The sequence below is a fragment of the Copidosoma floridanum genome, unplaced genomic scaffold (genome assembly GCF_036245765.1).
Source record: "Copidosoma floridanum isolate Cflo_tuat_1 unplaced genomic scaffold, Cflo_Japanese_pri ptg000013l, whole genome shotgun sequence".
Taxonomy (NCBI): Eukaryota; Metazoa; Arthropoda; class Insecta; order Hymenoptera; family Encyrtidae; genus Copidosoma; species Copidosoma floridanum.
In genome coordinates this window covers 10,036,513-10,053,637 of record NW_028321890.1, presented here as the reverse complement: position 1 = coordinate 10,053,637, position 17,125 = coordinate 10,036,513, and the positions used below count along the sequence as shown (strand labels likewise).

The window sequence follows — 17,125 nt, the reverse complement described above, 5'->3', positions numbered from 1 at the left end:
ACCCCATATGTCGAAGCATATGTAAACTGAAGCATATAGGTGCTTCGACAAGGGGGAAAGAGACTTATCATATTTGTAGAAAAAGTCAAGATCTTACGTAAAAGATCGCAGAGGTTTTTCTCATAGTTGTTGTACTTTAACCTTGCGTTAAATCGATGCAACCATTTTGCTATTGATCAGTGTTGTTAAAACCATAACATTTTGCTGCTGTAAATGGTCGTTAAATTACAAATAGAAATTGGCTGATAGGGAATAGTGATAAAAACAAGTTGTCATTTCAATACTAGCTCGCTTGTTTACCTCGTGTCTTTGCTCCGAGCAAAAAATTTCAATTTAACGCGTTTAATTATCGTTCGATAGGTATTACAATACTAGAAACATTTTATAAATTAGATTGAGTGGTCGTAAGAAACATATTGAAACAGTTTTTCACAGTATGTCTTTTTGATTACCCAATAAGCAATGGTCATCAAAGAAGAAAAATATACATCTTTTTTTACTTGCAACTTGGTGAACAACAGACTGATATTTGAATCACATGTTCTCTTTGGTGACTACCAAACCGGATTGTGTACCAAATAAACATATGGTTTAAATGTCTCCCTAAAAGATGTTTGCATCGTAGCATGCGTATTGCTACTTATATTTAATCAAACAAATTGCAATGGATTTAGTATTATCGTAAAAAATTTCAAACATAGTAATAATAAGATACAGAATTACTACTGTTGTGAATAATGATGATTCTTTAATTTTCAATACTATCCAATGGAGCCGAAAATGTGTAGCGCAATAGCAAATCTCAATGTTCCATTGCTCACAGTTGAAGCATATTACGTGAATTATGGAAAATAAATTCTGAATAAATTTCCCATAACGGCAATAGTGTATTTCATTATAGCCCATCTACAATTTTATCAAGTCCTTTAAATTTCCATAAACAATCTTTGACTCTCGAGCAAACCCAGTACAAAGTAAAAAAAGCACTTGCAAGAGCTCAAATAATCCATTACTTCATCAGCGTTTCAAGTCCACTCGTCCTGTCACCAGAGGCATAAACTTGCAGCCATCTGGAAGTTATCAGTCTCTAGCGCAAAGAACATAAGAAAAAAAGACAATTGGGCACTGGAGCAAAGTCTGATTCTATGATTTTTAAGTACCAAGTCTTTCACAAATGAAGAAGAGCACCATGCCGCGAATTCTCCGTAACGGAACTCATACCGAGGGTACATCAAAGGGCATGGGTTTACGTAGCCGATTAGTGTGTTGCGTCTTTGAGCAGAGTGTAGTGATCCACTTTCTCTCATACTTGATAGTCTTGAGAATAGTCCACAGATAGTATGTACACAGCATAATAAAGAGTCTGCCAGATATTGTTGCAACTCAAAACTACCACGCTTCGCTAATCAGAGATTGAAGCTTGCAAATTTCAATCACTTTGTGTCGAGTTAAAGAAGAAAAGATAGATATAGGATTTAAGCATCTTATCGTATTGTTTCATCATTAATTTAGATAATTTTCTTTCATCGGACTTCAGAACTTTAAAAAAAATACTCTTATACTAAACTTTTTGTTTATTTTTAGAGATGATTTAGCCTTAAACATTCTTCATGGTAATCCATCATTACATGGTCTTAGTATTTTGTTTAACATTGAATTGAGCATATTCTACTTCTTATGATATTTAAATCTTATAAGCTGTCCAACAATCATTTACATACAAGGGTCTAATGGCTTCTTTTTTATTTCTTTTTTTTTTTTTTTTTTAGTTAATAGACTTTCTGATATATTGACTTAGATGACTAGAATATGTGATAACTTGAAATCACCTATTTGTCTATTTCTTAGCACTTGATTATGTTATTTTATTAATTGTTAATCACATTGTTTTATAAAAGCTTATTTCAATTTAAACCTTTTTCTTTTTGCAAGTAATTGGTGATCACGTATTAAATATCTGTTTATTAATTTCATGACAAATTAGCACGAGTTAAGTAACATGCTTTTAAATTTTTTTTACTGATTTACAGTAATAAAATAGATCTATTGCTAAACACTGCCTTAAAAAACTCGTATTCTTATAAACTTTTAGATGGAGTGTAAGAGTTAGCAAAGATACAAAAGTAGAAACAAAATTTGATTAATCTCATCGATATTCTTGTACCTAAATCAAATTACATTTCACGAACCAGAATTTACAAAACAAATCAGACACATGTGATTAAACTGGTATGTAAAAGCCATTGTTTTTAATTTGTTACTGATACATTGTCTTGTAAGTTGCCTATAAAAAATTTAAAATTTCTTTAAAATATATAATAGTAATACTTTCTTTTATCTCATATCAGTAGAAAGTTAGAAGAAGTAAGCCAGTGTTTTGCTGGCTACTTTATACTTTTGTTCTTCTTTCCATTTATTTTATCCTGTTATAAGATGAACTACTTTTACTTTCTACTTCTCCCCTGAAAGATAAATGGAAGTAGAAGTCGTACGTATACGCATTACATGACTTTTTCTGATGTTTATCTTTTTTTTTCGAAGAAACCGTAAGTACAACTCATACTTTCAGCGTCTTTGAATAAAGTATCAAGGTAAAATTTCTCTATTAAAACATACTTTAATAAAAGTAAGACTTTTTCATTTTTTTAGTTGTAGAAGTTAAGTAATCTTAGAAAAAACTCCAATCCAATTTTTTTTATTGATTTTCGACACTCGTTACTCGACACATACGCCAAAAACCTATGTAGAAGCAATCGAATCCCTCTTTTGGGCTCCAGCAAAGGCCAAAAAGCCACTGCACTGGATTGAAATATCTTTCTCTGATTGAAAGGGAGCGCAACCCCGTCGCACCTACGTACACACGTTATGTAGCGCTGATAGACCGTGCTGTGCGAGCTAATATTGCGATGTCCCGTGGTGAGCGAACTGGAAAACTCGATTCAAACTTCCATTATTCATCCGAGTGGCTGGCCAGTCCTGGAAGCGTAGCATTTAATTCACGTGACGAGCAGCCAAGTCAGCCAGGCGTTTGGACGTTACATCTTTTTACTGCTGCATCGGATGTGAATGAACTGCTGGTGTGTTGTAACCAAGTTGTAATTCTAACCTCTCTAAACGTTGTGGTGGCACCTTTATTTTACTGAGACTGTTTTGATTATTTATACGTTCAGTTTGGAGTAGTACTTATTAAACTGAAATTCTAGAAAAAGGAGTCTGCGTTCATGATCCATTTAATGTAAGAGTGTTCATCTAAATAAATTGCACTGGCTTGCCACATGTAAACACGTAGGACAAGAAAATACTGAAGAAATTTCCAAGTTACTCATAAAGATAGTTCAAAAAATGACGCGCATACTTGCAAAATACATCGCCGTGAGGGTTTCGCTCCAGCTGAGAAAAGTTTACTAAACCCTCCTTATGTTCAATCAATAGGTAATGAACAAATCCACTAGAAAAAATAATTAATCGATGCAGATCTGAAAATCCGGTTGTTTCATTCGATTTTTGCTAAATCGCATAAAAAATAAGATTATTTCGCTCGAGCAAAACAATGTGCTGGGCGTGCTCGATTGGAAATTTGCATCGTTTATGGCTTAAGCCGACTTGGCATTCGCGGCACGAACGCTGCCCTTCTTTCCTCGAAGGTTGTGTATATACGTAATAAGTTAACGAAGTAATGGCGCAGGCGAGTCAAGCCTCCTCCTAGCTCTGTCATTCTATCCCTCTCGACTTTCTATTCAGCGCTTTGCTCACTCCCCTGAGAACTGAAGTAGAAGAACTAGGTGGGCTGAGGGGATACTGCGTGCTTTACTTCACATTACTGCAGAAACGTACAATCGGCCGGCACTTCTATTCGCTGTAACATACTGGGAAATAAATTTTCGTTTCGGCTAGAGGTTGTGATGTTGCTGCGCTGCTTCCACGTGAAAGACGAAAACCAATCTTCGCGATAGACTTCCTTTCATACTTCCGCGACTTGCCCCCCTCCTTCACCCTATTTCTTTTGCGAGCTCTTTTTATTCGCCACTTCGACAATCTTTTCTTGAATTATGAGGTTTTTCACACAGAGTGTCTTTCATCCACGCCTGGGTGCACCGACAACTACCCACTGAGAGTGCCATGTTTAATCGAATTGGAAAATAAACTGCTTTACTTCTTCTTTTTCTGCTCTTCACTTGACAGACTCAAAGGTATTGATGGATACAGAAGTCAATCGAATATTTCAGCTTAGAAGCATCACTCCAATATCTTTTTTCTTTTTCTTGCTTTACGAGATGTATACGAGTGTAGTTGTTCATGACTTTCATATCTTTATCAAAAGTACACGTCTTGGGCTTACACATTTAATTTACATTCAATTAAAGTGAGTAATCAAAGCTTAATATGTACTCCAGCAAATAAGTTTCGGAAGCTTGGGATCATTTTTTTATATCTTTGGTTGGTTCACAATTAATTATCAGTATAACTTCCTTTCCGTACCCACAAATATTTCTTATTGTTAATGCTCCTTAACTTTTGTCTCTTAATGTCAACGTCTATGTTTGGATTTTGCCCTTGTGTACTTGTCTCTATTTTTTAAACGCAAATGCCTGCGCAAAAAGACTAAATAAATGATTTTGTGATTTTTGATAATTCTTTTTAGCAACCTTTTCTTCAATTCTGTTTTGATTAGGATTTTTTTTCTATGCCTGAATCTTTATCGTCATCGCCTTCAGCTTTAAGTATTGATTTGCCTTTGTTTTTGTATCTATATTTTACTTTACTTTTTCTGCTACAGCCATTCAGTAATTTACATATTTGAATATTAAGTATAGTGACTTGTAATATTAATCACCAAGTCTCGTGAGTCTTGATTGTGGTGCTTTAGTCTCCATGTAACTGTCTCTATATCTACGTCTGCAAGTCAGTCCTCTTGATACTATCAGTCATAGCAGTTTATTTCTTTCAGTGGACCTTGTGATTTTGTCTTCGTATGTGTTAGTCTCTATTTTTATGGTACGTTATTGTGTATTTATCGATCAGCTTTTACATTTGTCACTACGATTCTATACTAAAGTTTCTATCTTTGATATTTTTACTGATACCTCTGTTTTAGCTTCATACGTCTTTATTCTATGGTTGTCTTTGCCTTTGATTCCGCAGTTTTTTATTTTTTGTCTTTGTCCTTTCCTTTGATTTTTTAATGTCTTCCTACTGCTGCATTTTTTAATTGAGCTACTGCTTTTGTACATTCGTTTCTGTTTATTTTTCTCCACACATACGATATCGTTTCCATACTCTTGTCTTTGTACCATCCTCTTTGTCTCTTTTTAAATTTTTATTATTGGTTTAATTATGTAGAGTAATCATTTTAATACTTTAATTTTACTGGTTCAGTTAGACGGTTTTTCATTGTTCTTACATGTTTTTGCTCAATATTTTATCTTTGTAAACGAAAACACTACATCTTATTTATGCAACCTTTACACTGACAGCAATTTTTTATGATACATACGTGTAGTTATTAAAGCCACTAAAGAGTTTTGGAATACAGTTACACATTACTCAGTATTAAATTTCATATTCATTTAACCCAGGTACAGTTTTTTGTCTACACTGTAAAAAATACAATCGTAGAAATACGGGTCCACTTGTAAAAATATACTATACCCAGCGACGTAAAAATATCACGGACTAGTAATCTTACAAATTTTTACGTTGGTATACTACCATCATTGTAATTTAACTACGTGCAGCATTGGAAAAAATCCGACCAATGCTGAACGTTGTAGTTTTACTTCTCACGTTGTAGACTTTTTTTGCTACGATCGTAGTAAAATTACTATCTGCTGATAGAAAATGCGTAGAAGCAATAGTAAATCTACTATTGATATAGTAGGACCGAAACAGACTTGTCTTTTTTCAGATTTCTCAAAATTTCCAACTATTTAACCTGTTCGCGTGTATTTTGGTATTTTCGTGTGCTTCTTCGATTGTTAGTCTAGTAATGTAACAAGTGTTACATTACTATTATAATAAGTTTACTATCGTTATAGTGAATACAATATCAATTATTTCCATTCATAGTATTACAAGCCAAATAGTAGATTTACAATTGGTACTATACTATTACGAACGTGGTCGTAACTATACAATATTCAGCATTGGTCGGATTTTTTCCAACGCTGAGCGTTGTAAATGTACGATGCTATTTTTTACAGTGTAATTGTTGCTTTTAAGACAATGTACAAGAAAAAATAATGTCACGGCAAATCATTTTTGCATTGCACATTTATTTCATTCCATGAAGTTTAGAATAGTATGGAGCACTCAACCTAAGGTGTGTGTGTGTGTACGCGCGCGTGTGTGTGTGTAATAAGTCACATCTCCGAAGTTCCTCCAGCTTTAGCAAACCTTTGCTTATCTTTCCGAACATCTATCACTACTGAGAATGAGAAATTTCAAATTCATTTAACTTAATCGACTACGGATCCAGTTTTATTGGAAACAAACTCAGGAAAACGGTAAAAAGTTCACAATGTGGACATTTTGGTTTCTGGTAATAAAAATATACCAACGTTAAGCTTCAAGGCGTTGAATAAGCAGGAACAGTGTATGTTAAAATCAGCACCAGTTGTTGGCACCCGGGATTTTTCCCCAGCAATGCTCCTGACTCGACTTCACCCCCCCCCCCCCATAAATTCATTTATTTATTCATTTATTTATGACTCGGTCTGGAGAGTAGGTGCACTGTGGAAGTATTGACCCTCAACGTACTCTTCCGTTTAACTCACTTTGCCTCTCCCTCCCAGTCTCTTTCTCCTCGAGGGTATGTACCCCCGTACAAGGTATTCCCAAGAGAGGTTTTTATACGCGTAACGTGTACCTATAGGTTCTTTCTTTACTTTGCATTTACGCGTATATGTGCGCCCCATAAAATATACATTGACATACACGCTGATACAGATATACATTCACTGGGATTTTACCAACTACTACGTCAATCTCAGCTCGCACGCGATTCGTTCCTTACATCCGTACGCGGCACCCCTCAAGTATTCTACGTACACCGCCTGTTTTCCTATTTTGATCTTTGTCAACTTCTACATCATTTCCCCGAGATCCCGTTTTTTCACTTACACACGATATGTAGGAACTGGGAGTCAAACTACTAGCTGTCTGTCGCGATAAACGAAAAAGGCAAGTTTTGGAGCTCGACAAGGAGGAGCAAGGAGTTGGATGGTGGATTGGTTGGGGGACTTTGCATGCGAGGGCTTACAGGGTACACAGAGGTAGGTACAAAAGTCCTTACATTTACCCACTGTACGCGTGTCCATGTGCATATTCAATCCAAGATAGGATTTTATTATAACTCGCATAGGCATTTTTTCTCACTGCTAAGAAGTCATCATGACAACGAAGCAGGTAGCATTGATACCTAAATTCTTTCGATGATTACTGGTCAATTAGTTTGTACACCGGGTGATAAAGCCAACAACGGCCGCTATTCGTTTGTTTGACTTCGAGCTTGGGTAGGCAGTGTTAGTCATCAAAGGGAGCAGAGGCGATCAAAAGACAAACAGACTCAGCCGAAAGAAAAGAGACTGGCAGTAGCTCGACAAGTGTACACGTATACGTACACATTGTGCAACGAGCAGCGTCTCCGCGATAGCGAGCAGCTCTCCAGGGGGAGGAGAGCTCCCCCCGTCCACCCTGCTAAAACCGAAACGCTGTTGGGCCACTTAGCCGAAGGAATCCCCTGCGGCTTCATAGGTACCGCTGTCTCTTTATCCCGAGAGCCCAGGCAAAAGGGATGGGTCTAGTCCCCCGGCGAATTTTTAATAAGAAGCGAGGAAAATTCTTTATCTTTCTTTGCTCTGTTGTACTATCCCATGTTGCTGTTGTTATTACTACTGTGCGTCAGTCCTTACAACTATTCTTTCAAAGTTCTGCACTGTTATGTAGCTGGATCGTGTCACTGATCGTTTAGTATGAAAACTGTACGTTGAGAACGAAATTTCGTCAAGAGATGATACAGCAGACTAATTTGTGAGGAAACGAATTGGTTGTCTGCACTTAAGGGTGTCAACGCTATTTTCCAATTTTTAGGGAGTCTGTTATTTTGTTACTATCATATTTACGAACGACTTTGCAAAAAAAATCTATTTAACATCACAAATTGGAACTTACATACTTTTATCATCCAAGTGAACCTGTACTTGGAATTAGGAGTTTTTTTCTTGAGAAAATTATGTTACACTTTTTAAATATTAGTTATGGGCACTGCGGTATGTACATTTAGAAGTAAGAAAAGCTTACCCAGTTGTCGAGTTGTTGTCGGCGCTCGAGGAGACGCTGTTGGAGCTTTGGTCCCGGGCCAGCGAGGAAAGCTCTTACGAGAGTACGAGTCCGGTCGAGGTGACTTGGCGCGACAGCCTCAACCTGGGCCAGATACTTCTGCATCGTGGTCTCCAGATGTGGCACCGGTAGGCTCGGTAGAGACTCTCCCCTCTGTGGACATATTGTATTTGCATCGTTACTTTGTACTTATAATTGAACAGTACAAATTGTTTTTCTTCTAGTTGTTTTTTCGTACGTCTTGGTTCTCTGACTGTGTATTTTTCTCTTCTTTACAAGCATACCATATGTCAACATATATAATTTTTTTTTATGTTATAGTGCTCTATGTCTGGCTCCTTTTAATAAGGGCACTACTCTGGGTACTTAGCACTGGGGAGAAGGAAGAGAAGAGGTATAGGAGCTCTCCCATTACTGAGAGGGGGGTAGGGGAAAATTAGGCAGTTTTGCTACGAGAAGGTCATCTAACCCTACTCGAAGAGCCTTGCGTGGTGAAAAAGCACATGTGAAAAATTACAGGGGCACTTGCCCGAAAAAGTCTGCACTGGCCGGGAATCGAACCACGGTCTCCCGCGTGCTGACCCACGACTTAGCCGACTGAGCCACCGCGCGCTCAACATATATAATTCTAAGGCCACTGTGAATTCAACTACCCAAAGTGAATCTTTAAACCACATGAAAAGTTATTTATACATTTCTTTGTTTTCTTATTTAACTTTTGACTGAATGGTAGTTATGATTCAAAGAACACGAAAATCTTGCTTTGTTTACAAAGTAATTGAGGTGAAAATACCAACACTTGAATACTTTGAATATTTAATATTAGTACCTTGAACAGCTTGAAACAAGTATTTTATTTTTATTTTGATACACCTATATATACGATAAAAAAAAATATAATTCACAGCAAGTCGTTCGAAAGTAGCTTGCAGATACTGCTCAGATTTAGGTACCTTTAGGTTTTGCCTGAACTTGAATGCATGAAAAATGAGCTTAATCAGTCATGTAATAGTAATAGTATTTCACGCCAATCGCTAAAGCTTTGTGGTATAGAATATTTGACATACATAGCTGTATCCAAATCAAGTTTTTTATTCAAAAGAGGTCTCAGTTTTTCTATAAACAGAAAAACATTGACTATTTTGGAACAATGCAACGGTTTGAATAGTATCGATTAAAAAAATTTATTAAAAATTGATAAAGTGTTGATACTGTCACCTTATTCAATACCAGCTGTAATTGACCGAATGAGTATATTTTTAATGGGATCCATTATTGAAATAAAATACCATTCTAGTTTGATCAAGATTAGAAACCTAGTGACCCATAAAGACTGCAGGATTGTTTTGGGTTTATTTATACTATTTCGTGTAAAAATTGATTTTCTTTAGAATCTAAATATCCGGGTTGTATCTCAAATTTGTCCAATTTACTTATTAGAATAATTTATTGATTATTAATAAGCAATAATACTTTTGTTAACCTTGTCAATAAGAACTCCTTACAGATAAGCAAACAGTATCTTATGAAAACGTGTCCGCGTACTGTCCATTATATAAAAATACAAAACATGAACAAAGCGATAGGTGGTATTTATTAGCTTAATGGATACATTGATATACCTATACATTACATGAATTGATATAATGGGGGTCGCTGTGGAAAATGAGCTGAAAAATTCGCTACGCAGCCGGTAGTCCATTAGCGGCTCGCCGGAAACACTATGTGCGTGCGTGTGGCAAGCCTCGGGTGGTTTTTGTACGTATAGCTTATACATGCGTGCGGCTGGTAGTCTATCTAGTATTATACAGAGCGTAGTCTATGTAGGGACGAGAACCCAGAAAGACCTTGCATTGAAGCCCCTTGTTCACTTGTTAAGGCCATCGGAACTCGTAAAAAGGGGGATCGTGAGCAGTCGAGCGTGCATGTGTATATACTGTACTGTACTGGCTCCCCTGTTTAATACCCGTTTCTCGTCAGATGACGGACCAAGAGGAGGCTGGGCAGGAGACTGAAGGCTATGCTTCGTTATGCGATTGATTCTTTATTTTACAGTTGACGAGAGCTGTACACGACCAAAGGCAGAGAAAGAGAGAGTGAAAATATATAGTCAATCGAGTTATAGAAAAAACAACACACATAGATACACAAGAGTTCACCCTCGTGCGCGTATAAGTGCCCCCCCCCCCAACGTAGGGGCCAAGGGCCCTCGTATATATATCGAAAAGGCAAGCCTTCTTTCGGGCTGCTGGAGCTCCTCGTTATCTTGCTCGACTGCATTTTTTAACGAGCGACTGCCTTATGTGACATCCATGAGCTTTGATGCAAAGTTACAACAATAACTTTGCTTAAAAATCCTTAAAATCTACTGCTGTCATGGCCCTTAAAAGTGCGGTTACTTGAAATTTGATTCTAATATAGTCAAAATATGGTCCTAAAATCGTTTTATGCACAAAAATATCTCTACACCTGCGTGGAACTACAAATCATCAAAATTATATCATCATAAACGTCATGCCTACAAGATGTTATGTTCGCTTACTTAAGTATTGATTTACAGTAGAACAGTATTCTCCAGATATACATTGTCAAAAGGTATATCTTATAACCCACCAACCTTTCAAAAACACCTAAGGTAGGAAAAATAGATTTTCCTACTTCGGGCGTTTTTGAGGGTGTGGTGTGCCCTCAGTAAAAAAAAATAGGGTTCGCACCAGGTGCGCATCCAATCAAGGCAAGCACAAGGAGTCCCTCGGGCCTGGTACTTGACCTGGAAACTTGCGCCACCAAGTACGAAAACTACTATTTCATAGACTTTTCCACGAATATTCTGGACTTCGTTAAGTTCTGTATCTTGACCTTAGAAGTCAATGTTTAAGTTTATTTAATTTACAAAATTCATGCCATAATCTTTTTAATGAAAAGCTAATCAATGATAAACCTTATTTTAAGTAGCTCCACATGTATATTACTTGATAGTAAAAATTCTTTGGTACATTTATAGATGTAAAAATAAATGGTAGTTTTCGTTGGATAAGTGACATAGTGTTCGGGTTTATTTTGCGGCCCGAGGGACCTGCGAAGCAATAATAGTTTTCGTCGGATAAGTGCCATCGTCTCTGGGGCTATTTTGCGGCCCGAGAAACCTGCGAAGCAGGGCCCGAGGGACGTAAGGTAGCCCTGCAGACGACAGCACTTACCCGACGAAAACTACTATTTCCTACCTTAAGCGTTTTTGAGAGGCTGGTGTGCTCTCGGTAGGAAAAATAGTATTCGCCACATAAGCTCCATTCCTCCGAGGCAAAGTTACAGACCTTTAGGCTGCAAAATAGCTCTAGAGGCGATGGCGCTTATCCGACGAAAACTACCATTTCTTACCATGGGCCCAAAGTGCAACTGCCGCTTTGCGTCCTCGGGTCACACTTTGGGTCCACGGGCAGAAAAGTTATTCGCACCCTCCAGGCCCATAGTACTTTTCTGCCCTAGTGCCCAAAGTAATTTACCGGGCGCAAAGTGTGCCCACGGGCGCAAAATTGCACTTTGCCCCCTCGGTAAGAAAAAAATTATACGCAACTCGGGCACCAACCTACAACAAGTGCGCCCATCGGACGCTCATGTTTGTACTTTGTGCCCTAGTGACGTAATGTACCATTTCCTACCTCGGACGTTTTTGAGAGGCTGGTGGCTACATTACGTTCCTCAGGCCGCAAAATAGCCCCAGAAACGATGGAACTTATCTAACGAAAACTTGCATTTCCTACTATGGGCACAAAGTGCAACTGCCGCTTTGCACCCACTGGGCCCAAAGTGATTTTCTGGGCACAAAGTGTGCCCTCGAACTCAAAGTTGCACTTTGCGCCCTCAGTAAGAAAAACATTACACCTTACTTGAGCACCAACATGCAACAACCGTGCTGTTCGGGTGCTCATGTTTGTACTTTGTTATTAAATTACACGTTCTACTCTGGCAAACGGTGAATTGGTCATGCCTTAAATACTAGTTCTAACGTTTTGCATAAATTTAGCCGCTTGTTTTATTTTGTTTATTTGCTGTAACGCTTTTAGTTTGTCTCGTCAGATTATCAGTTATGCAAAGTTCTGTTGAAGTTTACTTACTGAAAATATTTTTAAAAAATAATCAAATTTTTCCCTTGGAAGGTAGTGAAAGCAGTTTTATTGAATCAAACAATTTCCAACTCGAAAAAATTAATGCATAAAGTCTTTATATATACTGACAGTGACGTATATATCAATAAAAAGACGCATATATTGTGGTGGTCGTTGGGGGGCCTTTAAAAATAAGATTAGGTGCTGTAGAGGTTAGATAATGATGTTAATATGGAGTTGCTAATTTTTTCTTATTTTGCAATGGGCTGGGGGAGGTATTTAGGGGCTCATGAAAGATTATCGCCTTTCCCATCAGAATAATTATACAATATGGGAAGATATTTGTGGCCACGGTAGCACAACAGTTCAGGCTACGGTTTTTATAGCTCTCGGGCTTAATAACGAGTTTAAGATTTAACCCTTGCTCACTTAGCACGCACCTCTGGAAAACCAACAGTGCATAACGCTAAGTATTCTAACTGTGGTTCCATAGTTCGGAAGCTATGTAAAATAAGATATCCCCATTGTTATACAATTGACTGAGTCACAAAAAAATCTGCGGTGACTTCTCCGTATGCCAATGCAGAGTAACGGAGTAATGTGGAATTTGCATACCGTCAGTTCGTTAGAATGGCTATAAAACTATATGTTTAGTAGTGGGGCTCCGTCCCGAGTACGTCAACCCTCGGTTCAATTGTACCCATAAGTAGGCAAATAAACTTTATACTGTATTTCTAGTATTCATGTGATAAAGTATTTCGGTATAATATATTTAAATAATGTTGTATGAGCGTATTTTGAAAAATAGTGACTGATAGACCCACCACAAAAAAATATGTTATACGTTGTGACGGTGAGATACCGTCGAGTCATCATCGATAGGCTAGGACCGATAGGGAAAAAAGGAAAAGAGGAAAAACGTAGAGGACATTTAGGAAAAGAGGGAAAAGTAAAAGAAAAGGGATCAGATCAGCTTGGGCCAGCGAACGCGCGTGAAGCGAGTTTTTGTTGGGGGTTGCGAGAAGCAATTTCCCCAAGGCGATTTCCCCGCAAGAAGCGAATTCTGTTTTGGGGGACGTGAGACGCATCCTCTGGAGTGTTCCCGTTCCTGCAATTGTTGTCGTGGCGGCTGTGCTTGAGCTGCCCCCGGTGCAGTGCTTGGTGCTGAGTGTCCGGATCCTGCTGGGATAGCAGGCGACGCCGGACTCAGGGTCACCAAGGCCGATACCGTCGATCTCGGCTTTCGAACGCTGCCAGTAGGGACGCCTACTGACCTCAGCGTAGCCGCTCCACTGCTCCTGTGTAGACTTGGCCTGCGAGAGACATCGTCGAGGAGCGACCCTGCATCGCCGTAAGTAACTGTTAGCAGGCAGTGGATTGTAAAGGGCAGCGGCCCTCGAATAGCCCGCGTTGTCTGCCCGGTTCGAGAGTTTGCACCGCGTGCTCGTCGAGTATTCGCACTCGACGAGCGTACACACACACTCACACACCCACGATTAATTTTACATATTTTATATTAATCTTGAATATGTTTCTTATTTTAAATTTACTCGTGAGTGCTTCCTTTCTGTGTGTGCCCGATCCCCTTTGTGCCGTGTTAAAGTCGTCGCGAGAGGCGACGACGTCCAAGGTCGCCGCGATGCTTGGCCCCAGCGGTGTCTCGGAGAGCGAGACCCGCGTATAAAGTTTATTGGAGGTGTCGCCGAGGGTACCCGGGCAACACAGGCTTGGTCGAGGTTGCAAATTCCGCCTCATTATTCCGCATCGGCAGCACCCCGTAACAACGTATATACGTAGGTGTCTGAATAATTTCAATTTTAAGTACATATTAAGCTTATCTCTAGCGAAACTCAGTGGCAGAGTATCCAGTATTTTTTTAACGCATGTTACCACCCTACGGTGATAAGTTGCTAAAATCTGCCAAACTTAAAATCGAAAATCAGGTACAAAAAATAATTCGAGACTGATGTTATTATTTGGGGTAAAGCAGCAATCATACAAAAAAGCTTTAAAAATTATTGATTAAACATTAAGAGACATTTCTTATACTGGCATACAATTTAGCAACGAGTTATTAATTTTTAGGTGGTGATTCTTTGGTCTTGTCATAAAATTTTGAAATTAGAAACCAATGTACGATTGGTTGACAATATGTTTTTTATCAGTATACTGTTAAAAGTATATGAAGATAAAACAAAATCATTCAAAAAAAAAAAGATAACAAATAATGTTTGCTCAAAAATTTGTAGGAACGTAGATCATTTTTTAATAAATAATGTTATTTTAACATCTCATAATAAGGTAACACATTTTTAAATAATAAAATTTTACCGGTAGTGTCCGAAAAAAGGAAGATTTATTATATTATACAACTTATAAAGGAGTTCACAATACTGATCACAATATTTATTTAAATTTTGCAATCGAGTATTTAAATTCCATTAGAAAAAGTCCATCACCTCACAAAATAAATTGAGAAATTAATGTTATTGTTATGTTAATGGAAAATTTGTGTATTTCAGAAGGATTGTGTTATCGCACGAGACTAAAAATTACAAAATTATTTAAGTATGGTATACAATAATGGTAAACAAATTAGAAATGAAGTTTTTATTTCTAGAATAACAATAAATAGAGGATCTTTATCATCTTTACCTCTTATGTTATACAGAAAACAATTCCCCTTACAGTTAGCGTTTTCTATGACTATTATTAAGTAACGAGGTCAAAGTTTTGATAAATTAGATGTATATTTTAGAAAATCTTTGTAAAAAAATAAACAATTGTACATTGCTTTATCTAAGTGTAAGAATCTTAAATGCATTTATATTCGAAATGAATTGAGAAATTTGTTAGAAATAAAAAATGTAGTATACGATAAAATTTACGATTCATAAAAATAACTTATTAGACATCATTACATTGCAAGTAAAATTTAATATTGTTATGCTGAGGTGTTTATTTAATTTTGCAATTAGTTTAACGATACTAGTTTCCTTACTACGTCTTATTCTGAACAAAAAGTACGATAGAACCCCCTTAAACAACACATGTAACATAAAATGCATAGCCAGTCTTTCTCCAATTATGTAGAGTAATTTACTGACTCATATATTACTAATATATTACTTTACATAACTGAGTTTCCTACTCTAATGATCAACAGATATTTTACGTAGTTGCCAACAATCAATTGATTTGAAATATTTACATATCAGAAATACAGTAGACGCACATTTTTAAATCTACAAGGAATAAATATTGCTTGACTTTGGCGAGATTTATTAAAATATGAGGAAGAATAGTGAAAATTCAGATAACATCTTATCAATCCAACATGTGATATTTCACTTTTTGGCTTGAATTCTCTATCAATTTTGCCAAGTGTGGGCTTGATTTATTTTTTGAAATGTCAAGAATGTGTGTCTACTCTTATTTTTTTCGACAAAATATCTAGCTGCTGAATAAATAAGGTTACAAAGCTATACAATATAAGTAACCTTATCGATAAGGTAGGAAACTTTAACTATCTTTGGACTGCCCTTAATGCCTATAGAAATAATATGTATTTTAATATGTCTACATTTAAAATACTTGTATAAGTCAGTAAAATATTTTTATTATTAATACTATGCGGTGTACTGCAATTGTGATACTGTAAAGGTAGAGGGGTTGTAGGTAGACTTACGAGGGCGTGTGGAGACCTGGGGGTATCAACAAAAAATATCGCACCAAAAACTGTATACTTACTAACAAAAATGTTTAACATAGTTTCGTAAGACTTAGTATATATTAATGTATATATTAGAGGTTACTCATGATGTACTTGTATGTACATTATTAGTATGCATAAAGTTTACATATTTCCCTCTTTTAATAATTTTTTTTTAAGATGACAAAAATTTTATTTTTAATAGTAAAATTTTTCTGAAAAACTGTGTAAAAATGTTTTCTTACAGATGAAAGGGGTGGGAGGTCGTATTATAGCCCCCACCCTCCCAAATATAACTGTGTAACATAGGAAGATATACATATATGTATATATATATATATATGTATATGTATGTGTGAGTGTGTGTGTATGGGGGAGGAACGTATGGATACTGGTAAGGCTCCATTCACCTCCGTGCTTCAATTTTCTAGAAATAATGTTTTTACATTAACTTGTCGAATTAAAAAGAATTTGTTTTAATAACTGGATAAATAAAATAAAGTTATTGTAAAAATTGTAGAATATTCTTTATTGTTTTTAACTTTATAGTTATTGATTATGTATTTGTTAGACAAAATGAAGAAACATTTTTTTAAGTATCAAACAACAATGATTTACTTAAATCGTGTGGGGGGGGCTAGTGGGGGTCTGTGGGAAATAGTGGGGGGTTTGACCATAATTTCATTGGATAAAGTAATAGAGAAGCACATCGCTTATTATAAAAACTTCGTTAAAACCAAAACAAATTTGGGAAACATTGTTACATAATTTTTTTGAATGAATTAGTATCGGACATTTTTAGTTGACATTTACTTTGACACAGCTGGTATGAAATGTACAATTTGTTTGTAGATTTCCCCACCAACTTTTAGTTAAATTTTATTGGAAACATTGTAAAAGATTATCCTATTTCTGATGTACATAATGTATCATTACACATGTGTACGTGTATACACATACATGCAAATTA

At 36.7% G+C, this 17,125-nt stretch overlaps 1 protein-coding gene across 1 annotated transcript in view; it reads right to left on the bottom strand.

Annotated features, from left to right (window-relative positions):
- Positions 1 to 17,125, bottom strand: part of ChAT (Choline acetyltransferase) — a 137,899-nt gene that overhangs the window by 70,953 nt on the left and 49,821 nt on the right. Inside the window, exon 3 of the mRNA XM_014349666.2 lies at positions 8,299 to 8,490. Within this exon, the coding sequence (XP_014205152.2) occupies positions 8,299 to 8,490 (192 nt within the window). The remainder of the gene's footprint in view (positions 1 to 8,298; positions 8,491 to 17,125) is intronic.